The following is an 18,262-nucleotide window of genomic DNA, read 5'->3' as shown; positions in this document are numbered from 1 at the left end:
TAGCGCTGCATGAAATTGTCACTTTTGTGCTTGTTTTCAAGAACACACCTCAAATATTGCCAAGAGTGTGCAAAGCTATTATCAAGGCAAAGGGTGGCTACTTCGAAGAATCTGAAATATAAAATATAATTGGATTTGTTTAACACTTTTTTGGTTGCTACATGATTCCACATGTGTTATTTCATAGTGTGGATGTCTTCACTAATATTCTACAATGTAGAAAATGTTTTAAAAGAAAGAAAAACCCTGGAACGAGTAGGTGTGTCCAAACTTTTGACTAGTATTCCAGATCAGAAAGTACCACAAGAATCATGAAGCCAAATGACCAAATCGCCCTCTATTGGCCCCATGGGTAGAAAGTTATTAATATTTTTCATAATTTCATAATTAATCAACATTATTTAAACAACAACAAAAACACTGAAAATCTTGTGTTTCTATGTCAAACAGTTCTGTTATATTTCTGTCTTCTGTGATGCATATAAAGTGTAATATTGGGATGCAAACTCAAAATGAAATACATTTCAGCTCCATATCTGACATGGTACAGGTGTCTTTTTTTTAAGATCATAACCATGTGAGTGAGGTGTATACTTTTGTTTCAAAGTAGAATTGTTTAAGACTACTAAGAAACACTTTGTGTGACCCTGATTTATCCCACTGAGGCAAAATGTTCATTAAAACCTGTCAGAACGAAAGGAATACACCAGAAAGGTCCTGTGGCACCGTACCACAAGAATACAAGTAATGTGGTAAATTACCACAAGAGTAAAACAAATGTGGTGATAATGTCTTTTTCTGTGGTAATGTGGTGGTAATCTTGCAGTATTTGACAGAAATCATCAAAGGCAAACTATTCCTGTGGTACCATACTGCCTAAACAGAATCATCCTCAAAATGTAGCTAATAGGTAATATCAATATCATGTTCTGATATATCAATATCATGTTCTGAGTAGGATTAGACAAATTGGACCATTCAAATCTTAAAACAGCCACTTTCAGGAGAAATAAGACAGGTAATATTTTTTTAGAAGTTTATTGTTTATTTTTATTCATTATACACTTCGTCTGGAGCCCCGGTGTCAAATGTAATTAAGAATATTTCACTTTTAAAAGGCATACATGACATCAATTCAATAGATCATGGCACATGTATATACATATTTGTGAGTTGCCTCACATTTGTGAGTTGCGTTTTACAGATCAGTTTCACATAGATAAAATGCAAAAATTACCATACCATGTGGTACCACTAAATAACCACACAAATAAACAGAATGACCACATTAAAAAACTAAAACCACACAGGATTTGTACCACAGCAATAACACAGTTGTGTGGTAAAATGGTCCAAAATATACTGTATATACAGAAGTATGTGGACACCCCTTCAAATTTGTGAATTCGGCTACTTCAGCCACACCCGTTGCTGATAGTAGTATAACGTCGAGCACACAGCCATGCAATCACCATAGACAAACATTGGCAGTAGAATGGCCTTACTCAAGAGCTCAGTGACTTTCAATGTAGCACCATCTGTTATTGTGTGCTGTTATTGTAAAGTGGAAACATCTAGGAGCAATAATTGCTCAGCCGCGAAGTGTTAGGCTACACAAGCTCACAGAACGGGACTGCTGAAGTGCATAGTGTGTAGAAATCGTCTGTCCTCGGTTGCAACAATCACCACCGAGTTACAAACTGCCTCTGGAAGCAAGGTCAGCACAATAACTGTTTGTCGGGAGCTTCATGAAAAGGGTTTCCATGGCCGAGCAGCAGCACACAAGACTAAGATCACCACGGACAATGCCATGTTGTTCATCTGCATTCTCTGGAGTGATGAATGACACGTCACCATCTGATAGTCAGACGGACAAATCTATGTTTGGCGGATGCCAGGAGAACGCTACCCCATCGAACACTTTTGGGATGAATTGGAACACTGACTGCAAGTCAGGCCCAATCGCCCAACATCAGTGTCCGACCTCACTAATGCTCTTGTGGCTTGTACCACAGGAATAACCCAGAGTACCACAAGACTACCACAGGAGAAGTACCAAAGGAATATTTGACTGTGTGTTAAATTTACCAGGATTACCACAGGACATTTTTGTAAATTGCAACGTCAGACATAGTTGTGGGGTTGTTGTGTGTTTTCTGGGAAGTCAGCATTAGACTTAAAAAGCTTGAACAAACATGATTTCCAGAGAGCATGGTGTTATCAGACACCCTGAAGTGATCAGAATTTTGACACTAAATCCTATTTAAACCATCATGTTGGTAAGAAGGTTTGCAAATGTAAAGGACAAGAGATTAAGTGAAATCACTGCAAGGTGTTTTCAATTAGAGAACGCATTGTAATGTGCCAAGCTAAATGAAATGATGTTTAAGTCATGCTGGTGAAAACTGAGGCTTAGATTCAATCAATTCAGCGTTAACCGACAATTGCATAGCATATCATTGTTTTTATTTAGGCGATGTGGGAGGAGTAACTGCGTTAGAGCTGTCAAATCGGTGAGCGACTGCTCATGTGGTCATTGTCACGACGCCACACCCTTTCCACTAGCTTTAGAAGTTCAGAACGAGAAAGTGTAGGCAATATAGAAATTAGATTTAAAATCATTCAACAAAATAATAACGATATATATCAGCCTTATCAAAGTGAAGATTACATCACACATTCCAGTGGTCAACTTGTGCTGCATGGGGTTTCTACTAAAAGACGGTTGTTTATCAACACAACCGACGGGGTTGGCTTCGACTGTTTACATGTAAACTGTATTACCTCCACAATGTTTATTAAAACATAAATCAATTTGCACAATGAGCATTTATTGTCGTTATCGATACATTACAGTTGTTGGTTAGCTAGCTAGCGAATTTGCCTTATCAGCTTAGACATGAGCAGTCAAAACACCTCAAAACAACATGGTATCAATATACAACGAGCTGAAACGAGCCACCTACGATTCCCCACACGGCAGCTTCTTGTCATTGTTGCTAGTTATCTGGCCATCCAGAATCACAGCAACACACAGACTTCTGCCCCATTGTTTACGTGACGTTGTCAGCTAGCCCGTCTCTGCGACTCCGTGTATCCAAAGGCAACGTCTAGGATAGTATTGACAGTGGAAACCACTTGTGGATGTGACAGCTCCAACGCAGTTCCACCTCAGACATCGGCTAAACACGGTGAATGGATTGAATCTAGGCCTGAGGCTTTAGACACAACTTAACAACAATGTTGACTTCACAAACACCTTGTATTGTTTTGGAATTGGTTTGTCGAAATCTGATGAGTCATATTCGGGTTGAAGCTTTAGTGAGTTTGAAAGCCTGTGTCAAACATTTCTATGCAAAAAGATATCATACACAATGTACGTCTTTTATTTCATACATAAAAACAAACGATAAAAACATCAAATACACATTCTAAAATGTACAACAGCATTGTAAATGGTACAGTATACAGGAATTGTACAGTATTCAGTAATAGTCCCGTGTATCTCAGTTGGTAGAGCATTGCGCTTTCAACGCCAGGGTTGTGGGTGTGATTCCCACGGGGACCAGTACATGAAAATGTATGCACTCACTACTGTAAGTCATTCTGAATAATGGTGTCTGCTAAAATACAATTACAGTAATTCATTGTTTTACATATTTCTTTATAAAAAAAAACTAAAAGCCTTATACAGTATAAACCATTTTTTTGTGAGGAAGTTTGTATCTTAAGTATGAAAAAGTTGATCAGGGTTGTATTCGGTAGGGCACACAGCAGAAAACAGAAACGTTCAAGTAGTCCCTTCATGTTTCAGTTTGTCTTATTCCACTTGGTGCCTTATAAATACCATCCCCATTTTGAGTGATGCTGTTGGTTTATCAACCAGCTTCACTTCCAAAACACAGTGGTTCAATCAGAGAGTTATCCACTAACGTGTCATTGTAAAAGTACTGTACTTTACAACAATGCAGCATTACAATACAAAATATACATGTTACATGTATGTTGTTTTTTTAATAAAAAAGACCACTTTAAAATACTGTATGTATCGTATGAAAATCAAGTCTACCCTTGAATTGACCCCAACCCTGGTGAAGGCATATTCACTCTTTATTTTCATTCAGACACAGACATTAGCTAGTTTGGAAATGTACAGTGGATGAGGAAGTGGTGGGTTCCACGCAGGGTTCCTCTCCAGGTTCCACTCTTCAGGTTCTCTACTAGGATTCTCAACCGGTCATCAGACAGGTTCTGCAGCAGAACTGGCGGAACAGCTTCTTCTCACACAGCCGGTTGGACTTTACCATCTCACAAAACACCTCGTCGGCTAGAGAGAGAGAGAGAGACACACACACACACAGAGAGAGAGAGAGAGAGAGAGAGAGAGAGAGAGAGAGAGAGAGAGAGAGAGACTTCATAGATTATACACACAGCTATGTCCTCTCCCACACTTTCCTCCCTTCCCCTATACAAACTTTCTGTGCCAAACCTTTACTACTACACAAACCCCCCCTTTCCCAGTCATCCTCCAAAAATTCCCTCTCCTCACCTCTTTCTCCACTCTCAGCCCCCTCCCTTCTGCCCTCCTCATGACCTCTCCTTGTCCCCTCCTCTCCACTACATCCTTTCTCCATATCCATCCATTCTACCCTTTCTGTGCCGTCTCCTCCTTCCTCCTCTTCCTCCTCTTCCCCCTTTCCCACATCCGTTCTCACTTTGCAATGACCCCTCTACTCTGTTAGAATATTCTTTCTAGTCCGGTGGTGGAATTGGGTCACTGTAGAGAGCCCGTGGTGCAGAGAGAGAAGCCTGTTAACCACAGAGAGGAGCCCAGACCAATCCTGTTCCCTGTTATACCAAAGCTCCCATGGAGGTGTGAGGCCCTGGTGAGGCCATACAAAGGCACTGTTTACTCATAGCAACATTATGGCTGCTCGGCCAATACTTTCAGTGCGTCCCAATTGGCACTCTATTCACTATGTCGTGCACTACTTTTGACTAGGGCCCATAGCCTTTCCCTCCCTCCCTCCCTCCCTCCCTCCCTCCCTCCCTCCCTTATATAGCTCACAGGCTGCTACAGCCATGGGCCCTAGTTGCTCTTTCAAACCCAAATCACATCCCTTCCTCTCACATCCTGCGGCATGCAATTGAGAAACACCCCTGGAGACCTGAGCGAGCGAGCACCCCGCAGGGCCCAACAACTGAAAGTAACTAAAACTTAAGGTGAGAGAATCTGAACGTGAAACATTTCCTAAAGGCACAAACGTAGGGGTGTTTCTTTAAAAAAAGTATTGGGGAACGAGCTACGAGGTTTGCAGAAGGCAGCAGACCTGTGTTCAAATACTATTGGAAATAATATAAAATACTTTATCTGTGCTTGATTGAGCTTGCCTGGTGTAATCGGCCAATAGAATAGTCCCAAAACTGTAAACACTGACCATCTGGCACTCCGAGCAGGAAAAAGCAAAAGCTGAAAGTTTTTTTTTGAGATTTCTAATTGTATTTGAACCCAAGTCTGGAAAGCAATGTGTCTATTCCTATATCCAATATCTTGCTGAGTGCATCCAGTTGGACGAACTCCGCCACTGTAAAAACAGAATAAACAAACATTTCACAAGATGTCTCGATAGCCACCTACAGTATGTGAAACATCCAACATTACAGCTCTATATCCCCTGGATAGTGGCTTAGTAAGGCTTAGCAAGATAGACCTAGACTCTTCTCATTCATTCTTTACCTCACCTTCTTGGACGGGCTGTTAGGGTTGTAGAATGCAGAAACAGGCACGGTAGACATAAAGCGGGCCAACATGGTAATCTAATGAACATGGTAACCTAATAAACATGGTAACCTAATGAACATGGTAACCTCATAAACATGGTAACCTCATAAACATGGTAACCTAATGAACATGGTAACCTCATAAACATGGTAACCTAATGAACATGGTAATCTAATGAACATGGTAACCTAATGAACATGGTAACCTAATGAACATGGTAACCTCATAAACATGGTAACCTAATGAACATGGTAACCTAATGAACATGGTAACCTCATAAACATGGTAACCTAATGAACATGGTAATCTAATGAACATGGTAACCTAATGAACATGGTAACCTAATGAAAATGGCAACCTAATGAACATGGCAACCTCATAAACATGGCAACCTCCCAACTCCCCTCTCTGACCGACTCTCTCCCAACTCCCCTCTCTGACCGACTCTCTCCCAACCCCCACTCTCTGACCAACTCTTTCCCAAACCCCCCCTCTGACTGACTCTCTCCCAACTCCCCTCTCTGACCGACTCTCTCCCAACTCCCACTCTCTGACCGACTCTTTCCCAACCCCCCCTCTGACTGACTCTCTCCCAACTCCCCTCTCTGACCGACTCTCTCCCAACTCCCCTCTCTGACCGACTCTCTCCCAACTCCCCTCTCTGACCGACTCTTTCCCAACTCCCCTCTCTGACCGACTCTCTCCCAACTCCCCTCTCTGACCGACTCTCTCCCAACTCCCCTCTCTGACCGACTCTCTCCCAACTCCCCTCTCTGACCGACTCTCTCCCAACTCCCCTCTCTGACCGACTCTCTCCCAACTCCCCTCTCTGACCGACTCTCTCCCAACTCCCCTCTGACTGACTCTCTCCACACAGCCAAATAGCATTAATAGAGTGTTACTGTAAGTCAGGAGGAAACACTTGAACACTACCTTTAAATATCTTATTCTATACCACCATCACCGTGTCATATGAATGTCGTCCCACTCAAAAACAACAAACCATCTTGGTGTGATGTTGTTATGATAATATCATGTCAAAGAAAAACTATCATATTTTTCAAGCAAAACTAGTATTCGCATTGGTACCTTTGTCAACCATCGCAAATGTTCAATTCAATTACATTTCCTAGTCAGAATAAAATGGCCCTTTTTCTGAAATGACACTCGTCACGATCCATTGTGAATGCCTACTGTATGAATCACTAACCACAGCTCCAAAGCCCCACCACCACCACACACTTCAGAAAAGGGAGGAAGCCCATTCAATTGAAAATGCCTCTGCTCGGTTCAGTTATGGTCCATTTTCACATGGCGGTAAAAAGACCAACTAGTTATTACAATAATGACCAAGCAGCTGGTTCTGGATGTGAGAGCCGAAAGCTGAAAGCAGCTTCTAAGAGCCTAGCTGCAGTAGCTACTGTATCTGGCTCCCAAGTGGCATCCTATTCCCTATATAGTGCACTACTTTGGACCAGGGCCCATAGGGTGCAATTTGGGACGCACCTTGATGCTCCGAGAGAGAATTCAAAGCACTTGTTAATGGCAATTGCATGCCTTTCAGAACCGCCACCTACTTCACTCAGGGTGAAAGAGATTAAGTGTGACACAGGGGTCACAGTAATGACATTGTTAGCACCCCTCGCCAATCTGTTCTGCATTCACACAATTCATTCACACAAGCCTCCTGTATTAACATCCCACCAGAGAAAGAACTGTTGGGGTATGTGTCACCACCGCTATTTGTGTGTGTGTGTGTGTGTGTGTGTGTGTGTGTGTGTGTGTGTGTGTGTGAAAGTGTGTGTGTGTGAAAGTGTGAAAGTGTGAGTGTGTATTTCAGGCCTTTTGAGTGACCCTCAACAAGCTCTCATACACTCACCATTGTTACAGGTGGCGTTCACGATGCACATCCTGCTGACGAGGTTGTAGCTGTCTTTGCACTTGACGCAGGTCGTCCCGGGGCCGTCGCAACTCAGGCAATTCTCCTCACACCTGGACACCGCACCCACACAATAACATAGAGGGACAAAAGAGAATGAGAGAGAATGAAAAGAAAGAAAGAGTATGGGATACGTCCAGAAAACAAGGTGGGCTTTTTCCCCCCAGAGAGATGTAGAAAGAGAGAGACAGAGAGAGGGGAGGTTGAGAGGGAGAAAGAGACACAGGGGTAGAGAAAGAGAGAGGGGGAGGTTGAGAGGGAGAAAGAGACACAGAGGAGTAGAGAAAGAGAGAGGGGGAGGTTGAGAGGGAGAAAGAGAATGTATTGGATAATGAATAGCGACAAGAAGACAATTATGTTATAAATAGTTATGGAAGGGTCTGACCTAGTGGGTGATGGGACAGGGTCTGACTTAACGGGTGATGGGACAGGGTCTGACTTAACGGGTGATGGGACAGGGTCTGACCTAACAGGTGATGGGACAGGGTCTGACTTAACGGGTGATGGGACAGGGTCTGACCTAATGGGTGATGGGACAGGGTCTGACCTAACGGGTGATGGGACAGGGTCTGACTTAACGGGTGATGGGACAGGGTCTGACCTAACAGGTGATGGGACAGGGTCTGACCTAACGGATGATGGGACAGGGTCTGACCTAACGGGTGATGGGACAGGGTCTGACCTAACGGGTGATGGGACAGGGTCTGACTTAACGGGTGATGGGACAGGGTCTGACCTAACGGGTGATGGGACAGGGTCTGACATAACAGGTGATGGGACAGGGTCTGACCTAAGAGGTGATGGGACAGGGTCTGACCTAACGGATGATGGGACAGGGTCTGACCTAACGGGTGATGGGACAGGGTCTGACCTTGTGGGTGATGGGACAGGGTCTGACCTAACGGGTGATGGGACAGGGTCTGACCTAACGGGTGATGGGACAGGGTCTGACCTAACGGATGATGGGACAGGATCTGACTTAACGGGTGATGGGACAGGGTCTGACCTAACGGGTGATGGGACAGGGTCTGACCTAACGGGTGATGGGACAGGGTCTGACCTAACGGGTGATGGGACAGGGTCTGACCTAACAGGTGATGGGACAGGGTCTGACCTAACGGGTGGTGGGACAGGGTCTGACCTAACGGGAGATGGGACAGGGTCTGACCTAACGGGTGATGGGACAGGGTCTGACTTAACGGGTGATGGGACAGAGTCTGGCCTAATGGGTGATGGGACAGGGTCTGACTTAACGGGTGATGGGACAGGGTCTGACCTAACGGGTGATGGGACAGGGTCTGACCTAACAGGTGATGGGACAGGGTCTGACCTAACGGGTGATGGGACAGGGTCTGACCTAACGGGAGATGGGACAGGGTCTGACCTAACGGGTGATGGGACAGGGTCTGACTTAACGGGTGATGGGACAGGGTCTGGCCTAATGGGTGATGGGACAGGGTCTGACTTAACGGGTGATGGGACAGGGTCTGACCTAATGGGTGATGGGACAGGGTCTGACCTAACGGGTGATGGGACAGGGTCTGACTTAACGGGTGATGGGACAGGGTCTGACCTAACGGGTGATGGGACAGGGTCTGACCTAATGGGTGATGGGACAGGGTCTGACCTAACGGGTGATGGGACAGGGTCTGACTTAACGGGTGATGGGACAGGGTCTGACCTAACGGGTGATGGGACAGGGTCTGACCTAACGGGTGATGGGACAGGGTCTGACTTAACGGGTGATGGGACAGGGTCTGACCTAACAGGTGATGGGACAGGGTCTGACCTAACGGGTGATGGGACAGGGTCTGACCTAACGGATGATGGGACAGGGTCTGACCTAACGGGTGATGGGACAGGGTCTGACCTTGTGGGTGATGGGACAGGGTCTGACTTAACGGGTGATGGGACAGGGTCTGACCTAACGGGTGATGGGACAGGGTCTGACCTAACGGGTGATGGGACAGGGTCTGACCTAACGGGTGATGGGACAGGGTCTGACCTAACGGATGATGGGACAGGGTCTGACCTAACGGGTGATGGGACAGGGTCTGACCTTGTGGGTGATGGGACAGGGTCTGACCTAATGGGTGATGGGACAGGGTCTGACCTAACGGGTGATGGGACAGGGTCTGACTTAACGGGTGATGGGACAGGGTCTGACCTAACGGGTGATGGGACAAGGTCTGACCTAACGGGTGATGGGACAGGGTCTGACCGAACGGGTGATGGGACAGGGTCTGCCCTAATGGGTGATGGGACAGGGTCTGACCTAACGGGTGATAGGACAGGGTCTGACTTAACGGGTGATGGGACAGGGTCTGACCTAACGGGTGATGGGACAGGGTCTGACCTAACGGGTGATGGAACAGGGTCTGACCTAACGGGTGATGGGACAGGGTCTGACCTAACAGGTGATGGGACAGGGTCTGACCTAACGGGTGATGGGACAGGGTCTGACCTAACGGATGATGGGACAGGGTCTGACCTAACGGGTGATGGGACAGGGTCTGACCTTGTGGGTGATGGGACAGGGTCTGACTTAACGGGTGATGGGACAGGGTCTGACCTAACGGGTGATGGGACAGGGTCTGACCTAACGGGTGATGGGACAGGGTCTGACCTAACGGGTGATGGGACAGGGTCTGACCTAACAGATGATGGGACAGGGTCTGACCTAACGGGTGATGGGACAGGGTCTGACCTTGTGGGTGATGGGACAGGGTCTGACTTAACGGGTGATGGGACAGGGTCTGACCTAACGGATGATGGGACAGGGTCTGACCTAACGGGTGATGGGACAGGGTCTGACTTAACGGGTGATGGGACAGGGTCTGACCTAATGGGTGATGGGACAGGGTCTGACCTAACGGGTGATGGGACAGGGTCTGACTTAACGGGTGATGGGACAGAGTCTGACCTAACAGGTGATGGGACAGGGTCTGACCTAACGGATGATGGGACAGGGTCTGACCTAACGGGTGATGGGACAGGGTCTGACCTAACGGGTGATGGGGCAGGGTCTGACTTAACGGGTGATGGGACAGGGTCTGACCTAACGGGTGATGGGACAGGGTCTGACCTAACAGGTGATGGGACAGGGTCTGACCTAACAGGTGATGGGACAGGGTCTGACCTAACGGATGATGGGACAGGGTCTGACCTAACGGGTGATGGGACAGGGTCTGACCTTGTTTGTGATGGGACAGGATCTGACTTAACGGGTGATGGGACAGGGTCTGACCTAACGGGTGATGGGACAGGGTCTGACCTAACGGGTGATGGGACAGGGTCTGACCTAACGGGTGATGGGACAGGGTCTGACCTAACAGGTGATGGGACAGGGTCTGACCTAACGGGTGATGGGACAGGGTCTGACCTAACGGGAGATGGGACAGGGTCTGACCTAACGGGTGATGGGAAAGGGTCTGACTTAACGGGTGATGGGACAGGGTCTGGCCTAATGGGTGATGGGACAGGGTCTGACTTAACGGGTGATGGGACAGGGTCTAAACCTAACGGGTGATGGGACAGGGTCTGACCTAACAGGTGATGGGACAGGGTCTGACCTAACGGGTGATGGGACAGGGTCTGACCTAACGGGAGATGGGACAGGGTCTGACCTAACGGGTGATGGGACAGGGTCTGACTTAACGGGTGATGGGACAGGGTCTGGCCTAATGGGTGATGGGACAGGGTCTGACCTAATGGGTGATGGGTCAGGGTCTGACCTAACGGGTGATGGGACAGGGTCTGACTTAACGGGTGATGGGACAGGGTCTGACCTAACGGGTGATGGGACAGGGTCTGACCTAACGGGTGATGGGACAGGGTCTGACCTAACGGGTGATGGGACAGGGTCTGACCTAACAGGTGATGGGACAGGGTCTGACCTAACGGGTGATGGGACAGGGTCTGACCTAACGGATGATGGGACAGGGTCTGACCTAACGGGTGATGGGACAGGGTCTGACCTTGTGGGTGATGGGACAGGGTCTGACTCAACGGGTGATGGGATAGGGTCTGACCTAACGGGTGATGGGACAGGGTCTGACCTAACGGATGATGGGACAGGATCTGACTTAACGGGTGATGGGACAGGGTCTGACCTAACGGGTGATGGGACAGGGTCTGACATAACGGGTGATGGGACAGGGTCTGACCTAACAGGTGATGGGACAGGGTCTGACCTAACGGGTGATGGGACAGGGTCTGACTTAACGGGTGATGGGACAGGGTCTGACCTAACGGGTGATGGGACAGGGTCTGACTTAACGGGTAATGGGACAGGGTCTGGCCTAATGGGTGATGGGACAGGGTCTGACCTAACGGGTGATGGGACAGGGTCTGACTTAACGGGTGATGGGACAGGGTCTGACCTAACGGGTGATGGGACCGGGTCTGACCTAAAGGGTGATGGGACAGGGTCTGACTTAATGGGTGATGGGACAGGGTCTGACTTAACGGATGATGGGACAGGGTCTGACCTAACGGATGATGGGACAGGGTCTGACCTAACGGAGGATGGGACAGGGTCTGACCTAACAGGTGATGGGACAGGGTCTGACCTAACAGGTGATGGGACAGGATCTGACCTGACGGAGGATGGGACAGGGTCTGACCTAACGGATGATGGGACAGGGTCTGACCTAACAGGTGATGGGACAGGGTCTGACCTAACAGGTGATGGGACAGGGTCTGACCTAACGGAGGATGGGACAGGGTCTGACCTAACGGATGATGGGACAGGGTCTGACTTGACAGATGATGGGACAGGGTCTGACCTAACAGGTGATGGGACAGGGTCTGACCTAACGGAGGATGGGACAGGGTATGACCTAACGGATGATGGGACAGGGTCTGACCTAACAGGTGATGGGAAAGGGTCTGACCTAACAGGTGATGGGACAGGGTCTGACCTAACGGATGATGGGACAGGGTCTGACCTAACGGAGGATGGGACAGGGTCTGACCTAACGGATGATGGGACAGGGTCTGACCTAACAGGTGATGGGACAGGGTCTGACCTAACAGGTGATGGGACAGTGTCTGACCTAACGGAGGATGGGACAGGGTCTGACCTAACGGATGATGGGACAGGGTCTGACCTAACAGGTGATGGGACAGGGTCTGACCTAACAGGTGATGGGACAGGGTCTGACCTAACGGAGGATGGGACAGGGTCTGACCTAACGGATGATGGGACAGGGTCTGACCTAACGGGTGATGGAATAGGGGCTGACCTAACGGGTGATGGGACAGGGTCTGACTTAACGGGTGATGGGACAGGGTCTGACCTAACAGGTGATGGGACAGGGTCTGACCTAACGGATGATGGGACAGGGTCTGGCCTAACGGGTGATGGGACAGGGTCTGACCTAACAGGTGATGGGACAGGGTCTGACCTAACAGGTGATGGGACAGGGTCTGACCTAACAGGTGATGGGACAGGGTCTGACCTAACGGATGATGGGACAGGGTCTGACCTAACAGGTGATGGGACAGGGTCTGACCTAACAGGTGATGGGACAGGGTCTGACCTAACAGGTGATGGGACAGGGTCTGACCTAACGGAGGATGGGACAGGGTCTGACCTAACGGATGATGGGACAGGGTGTGACCTAACAGGCAATGGGACAGGGTCTGACCTAACAGGTGATGGGACAGGGTCTGACCTAACGGAGGATGGGACAGGGTCTGACCTAACGGATGATGGGACAGGGTCTGACCTAAAGGGTGATGGAATAGGGGCTGACCTAACGGGTGATGGGACAGGGTCTGACTTAACGGGTGATGGGACAGGGTCTGACCTAACAGGTGATGGGACAGGGTCTGACCTAACGGATGATGGGACAGGGTCTAACCTAACAGATGATGGGACAGGGTCTGACCTAGTGGATGATGGGACAGGGTCTGACCTAACGGAGGATGGGACAGGGTCTGACCTAACGTATGATGGGACAGGGTCTGACCTAGTGGATGATGGGACAGGGTCTGACCTTGTGGGTGATGGGACAGGGGGGCAGAGAGTGGATTATGGGACAGGGTCTGACCTAGTGGATGATGGGACAGGGGGAGAGAGAGTGGATGATGGGACAGGGAGCGAAAGAGTGAATGATGGGACAGGGGGCGAGAGAGTGGATGATGGGACAGGGGGCGAGAGAGTGACATGGCTCAACAAGAACTGTAACAATGTAAAGCAATAGAAAGAGAAAGAGGTGATAGACAGAGACAGAGACAGAGAGAGAGACAGAGACAGACAGAGACAGACAGAGACAGAGACAGAGAGAGAGACAGAGAGAGAGAGAGAGAGAAAGTGAGTGGAGTCACAAGATAGACTAAGTTGATTTAAACCGGCCATGCTGATTAGGATTAGTTCTTTGCAATATGATTAGGTTTTTCATCATTTTTTAAAAACCGGTGGCTTTATCATATCGAAATAGAACAACATAATATTTGATGTTTCTGCATGCCAATAATAAAGCCCTCTTTTTCAGACTCTCATATGATGTGATATGATGATGATACTGTAAACAGGTTCTCTCTCTCTCCCCCCTCTCTCTCTCTCTGTCGCTCCTTCTCTTGTAATTAAAACATTTCCTTGCCCTGTTACCCATGGGTCATAGCCTTTACAGATATTTTATTGCCTTCTAGCACCGTTGCCACGAGCCACCCACACCCCTTCTCTTCCTCCTTTTGACTATCCATCTGTTCCCCTGCCATTTCCATCTCCTGCCCCAAACCAGAGAGAGTAAACAAGAAAGAGAAACTGAGAGGGAAGCAAAGATAGAGGAAGTGAGAGAGGAAGAGAAATAGAGTGAGGGGGGAGACAGGGGGAGAGAGAATGAGAGCTAGAGAGAGAGAGAGGGAGAGAGAGAGAGAGATGGGGGGAATAGAGAGAGAGAGAGAGGGGGGGGGGAATAGAGAGAGAGAGAGAGAGAGAGAGAGAGAGAGAGAGAGAGAGAGAGAGAGAGAGAGAGAGAGAGGGAGAGAGAGGGGGGGAATAGAGAGAGAGGGGAGAGAGAGCTAGAGAGAGAGAAAGACAGAGATATGTAAAGAAGGAAAGAGTGAGCTAGAGAGACAAAGAGAGAGCAAGACGATGACATTGAGAAAGAACTAAAGAAGAACCCATCCCTTCTGCCGTCGCAAAACCATGACCTTCTATCAGAGCCTCTATTTGTTCCTGACATCTCCCATAAACCACTGGACTGATTTATAAAAATCCCTGTGCGTCAAAAACAGCTTTCTCCCTCCCCACTCCTCAGTGGAAAGAGAGGAGGGATAGCGAGAGGAGAGAGAAAGAGAGATAGAGGAGAGAGAGAACGAGAGAGAGATTGAGAAAGCGAGTGCCCCTCTCCACTCCACACTCAGTCATTACGGTGAGCTAAAGGGATGTTGATGCTGCCATTAAATTCTCAGCGTTGGTGCAGGTGAGATTTACACCCTCAGTCAGTCCTGTTGATCTTGTTTGACTGCACAACACCATCTGATTTAAAGACAATTATGGAGATGACAAAGAATAATGAGTGGAGCAGAGGGAGAACAGACAGAAGGATATAGTGGAGCAGAGGGAGAACAGACAGAAGGATATAGTGGAGCAGAGGGAGAACAAACAGAAGGATATAGTGGAGCAGAGGGAGAATAAACAGAAGGATATAGTGGAGCAGAGGGAGAACAAACAGAAGGATATAGTGGAGCAGAGGGAGAACAGACAGAAGGATATAGTGGAGCAGAGGGAGAACAGACAGAAGGATATAGTGGAGCAGAGGGAGAATAAACAGAAGGATGTAGTGGAGCAGAGGGAGAACAGACAGAAGGATATAGTGGAGCAGAGGGAGAACAGACAGAAGGATATAGTGGAGCAGAGGGAGAACAGACAGAAGAATATAGTGGAGCAGAGGGAGAACAGACAGAAGGATATAGTGGAGCAGAGGGAGGAGGAGCAGAGGGAGGAGGAGCAGAGGGAGAATAAACAGAAGGATATAGTGGAGCAGAGGGAGAATACACAGAAGGATATAGTGGAGCAGAGGGAGAATAAACAGAAGGATATAGTGGAACAGAGGGAGAACAGACAGAAGGATATAGTGGAGCAGAGGGAGAATAAACAGAAGGATATAGTGGAGCAGAGGGAGAATAAACAGAAGGATATAGTGGAGCAGAGGGAGAATACACAGAAGGATATAGTGGAGCAGAGGGAGAATAAACAGAAGGATATAGTGGAGCAGAGAGAGAATAAACAGAAGGATATAGTGGAGCAGAGGGAGAACAAACAGAAGGATATAGTGGAGCAGAGGGAGAACAAACAGAAGGATATAGTGGAGCAGAGGGAGAATACACAGAAGGATATAGTGGACCAGAGGGAGAATAAACAGAAGGATATAGTGGAGCAGAGAGAGAATAAACAGAAGGATATAGTGGAGCAGAGGAAGAACAAACAGAAGGATATAGTGGAGCAGAGGGAGAACAAACAGAAGGATATAGTGGAGCAGAGGGAGAATAAACAGAAGGATATAGTGGAGCAGAGGGAGAACAAACAGAAGGATATAGTGGAGCAGAGGGAGAACAAACAGAAGGATATAGTGGAGCAGAGGGAGAACAAACAGAAGGATATAGTAAAGCAGAGGGAGGAGGAGCAGAGGGAGAACAAACAGAAGGATATAGTGGAGCAGAGGGAGGAGGAGCAGAGGGAGAATAAACAGAAGGATATAGTGGAGCAGAGGGAGAACAAACAGAAGGATATAGTGGAGCAGAGGGAGAACAAACAGGAGGATATAGTGTAGCAGAGGGAGGATAAACAGAAGGATATAGTGGAGCAGAGGGAGGAGGAGCAGAAGGATATAGTGGAGCAGAGGGAGAACAAACAGGAGGATATAGTGGAGCAGAGGGAGGATAAACAGAAGGATATAGTGGAGCAGAGGGAGAACAAACAGGAGGATATAGTGGAGCAGAGGGAGGAGGAGCAGAGGGAGAATAAACAGAAGGATATAGTGGAGCAGAGGGAGAACAAACAGGAGGATATAGTGGAGCAGAGGGAGGAGGAGCAGAGGGAGAACAAACAGGAGGATATAGTGGAGCAGAGGGAGGAGGAGCAGAGGGAGAATAAACAGAAGGATATAGTGGAGCAGAGGGAGGAGGAGCAGAGGGAGAACAAACAGGAGGATATAGTGGAGCAGAGGGAGGAGGAGCAGAGGGAGAATAAACAGAAGGATATAGTGGAGCAGAGGGAGAACAAACAGGAGGATATAGTGGAGCAGAGGGAGAACAAACAGGAGGATATAGTGGAGCAGAGGGAGGAGGAGCAGAGGGAGAATAAACAGAAGGATATAGTGGAGCAGAGGGAGGAGGAGCAGAGGGAGGAGGAGTAGAGGGAGAACAAACAGGAGGATATAGTGGAGCAGAGGGAGAATAAACAGAAGGATATAGTGGAGCAGAGGGATAACAAACAGGAGGATATAGTGGAGCTGTGTCTTTTTTTTTTTACAACAGCAGCCGTCCGACGACGACTCAACTTCGGCAGCTGCATCAGGTTCTGATCGACCCGCACTGCGTTCCTGTGATCGCCCTCAAGACCGGCGTGCTAGTTCAGCGTGTCGGGGGGGGGGGGGGGGGGGGGGTATTGTTAAGGATCCCTCTGGAACTTTCATTGCGCCTTGTTGTCTAAGGCTAGGCGTTTGGAACGAATTATTTGAGAGAGAGAGCAAGAGAGAAAGGGAGAGAGAAAGCGAGACAGCGAGACATACCAATTAATGAGACCCAGATGGTCGATGGTACTGACCCTCAGTCAGTCAGTCTCCAACAGAAGAAAGGTGAAAGAGAGGTGAGAGAGAAGGGAGTTAGAGAGAAGGGAGGGAGAAGGGACAGAGAGGAGAGAGAGAAGGGAGTTAGAGGAGAGAGAGAAGGAAGAGTGGAGAGGGAGAAGGGAGTTAGAGAGAAGGGAGGGAGAAGGGACAGAGAGGAGAGAGAGAAGGGAGTTAGAGAGAAGGGAGGGAGAAGGGAGAGAGAGGAGAGAGAGAAGGAAGAGAGGAGAGGGAGAAGGGAGTTAGAGAGAAGGGAGGGAGAAGGGACAGAGAGGAGAGAGAGAAGGGAGTTAGAGGAGAGAGAGAAGGAAGGGAGGAGAGGGAGAAGGGAGTTAGAGAGAAGGGAGGGAGAAGGGACAGAGAGGAGAGAGAGAAGGGAGTTAGAGGAGAGAGAGAAGGAAGAGAGGAGAGGGAGAAGGGAATTAGAGAGAAGGGAGGGAGAAGGGACAGAGAGGAGAGAGAGAAGGGGGTTAGAGGAGGGAGAGAAGGAAGAGAGGAGAGGGAGAAGGGAGTTAGAGAGAAGGGAGGGTGAAGGGACAGAGAGGAGAGAGAGAGAAGGGAGTTAGAGAGAAGGGAGAGAGAAGGGAGGGAGAAGGGAGAGAGAGGAGAGAGAGAAGGGAGAGAGAAGGGAGGGAGAAGGGAGGGAGAGAAGGGAGGGAGAAAGGAGGGAGATGGGACAGAGAGGAGAGAAAGAATGGAGGGAGAAGGGACAGAGAGGAGAGAGAGAAGGGAGTTAGAGGA

The 18,262-nt window shown here is 48.4% G+C and overlaps 1 protein-coding gene across 1 annotated transcript in view; it reads right to left on the bottom strand.

Moving 5' to 3' along the window:
* Positions 1 to 3,365: 3,365 nt before the first annotated feature.
* Positions 3,366 to 18,262, bottom strand: part of LOC139411650 (proprotein convertase subtilisin/kexin type 6-like) — an 89,266-nt gene continuing 74,369 nt past the window's right edge. The window contains exons 20-21 of the mRNA XM_071158259.1: positions 7,662 to 7,774; positions 3,366 to 4,327 (exon numbers count right to left, since the gene is read on the bottom strand). Of these exons, the coding sequence (XP_071014360.1) occupies positions 4,230 to 4,327; positions 7,662 to 7,774 (211 nt within the window). The 3' untranslated portion in view covers positions 3,366 to 4,229. The remainder of the gene's footprint in view (positions 4,328 to 7,661; positions 7,775 to 18,262) is intronic.

The sequence above is a fragment of the Oncorhynchus clarkii genome, chromosome 6 (assembly GCF_045791955.1).
Source record: "Oncorhynchus clarkii lewisi isolate Uvic-CL-2024 chromosome 6, UVic_Ocla_1.0, whole genome shotgun sequence".
Classification (NCBI taxonomy): Eukaryota; Metazoa; Chordata; class Actinopteri; order Salmoniformes; family Salmonidae; genus Oncorhynchus; species Oncorhynchus clarkii.
Note: the sequence above shows the minus strand (reverse complement) of the source record. Positions and strands in the feature narration are given on the sequence as shown.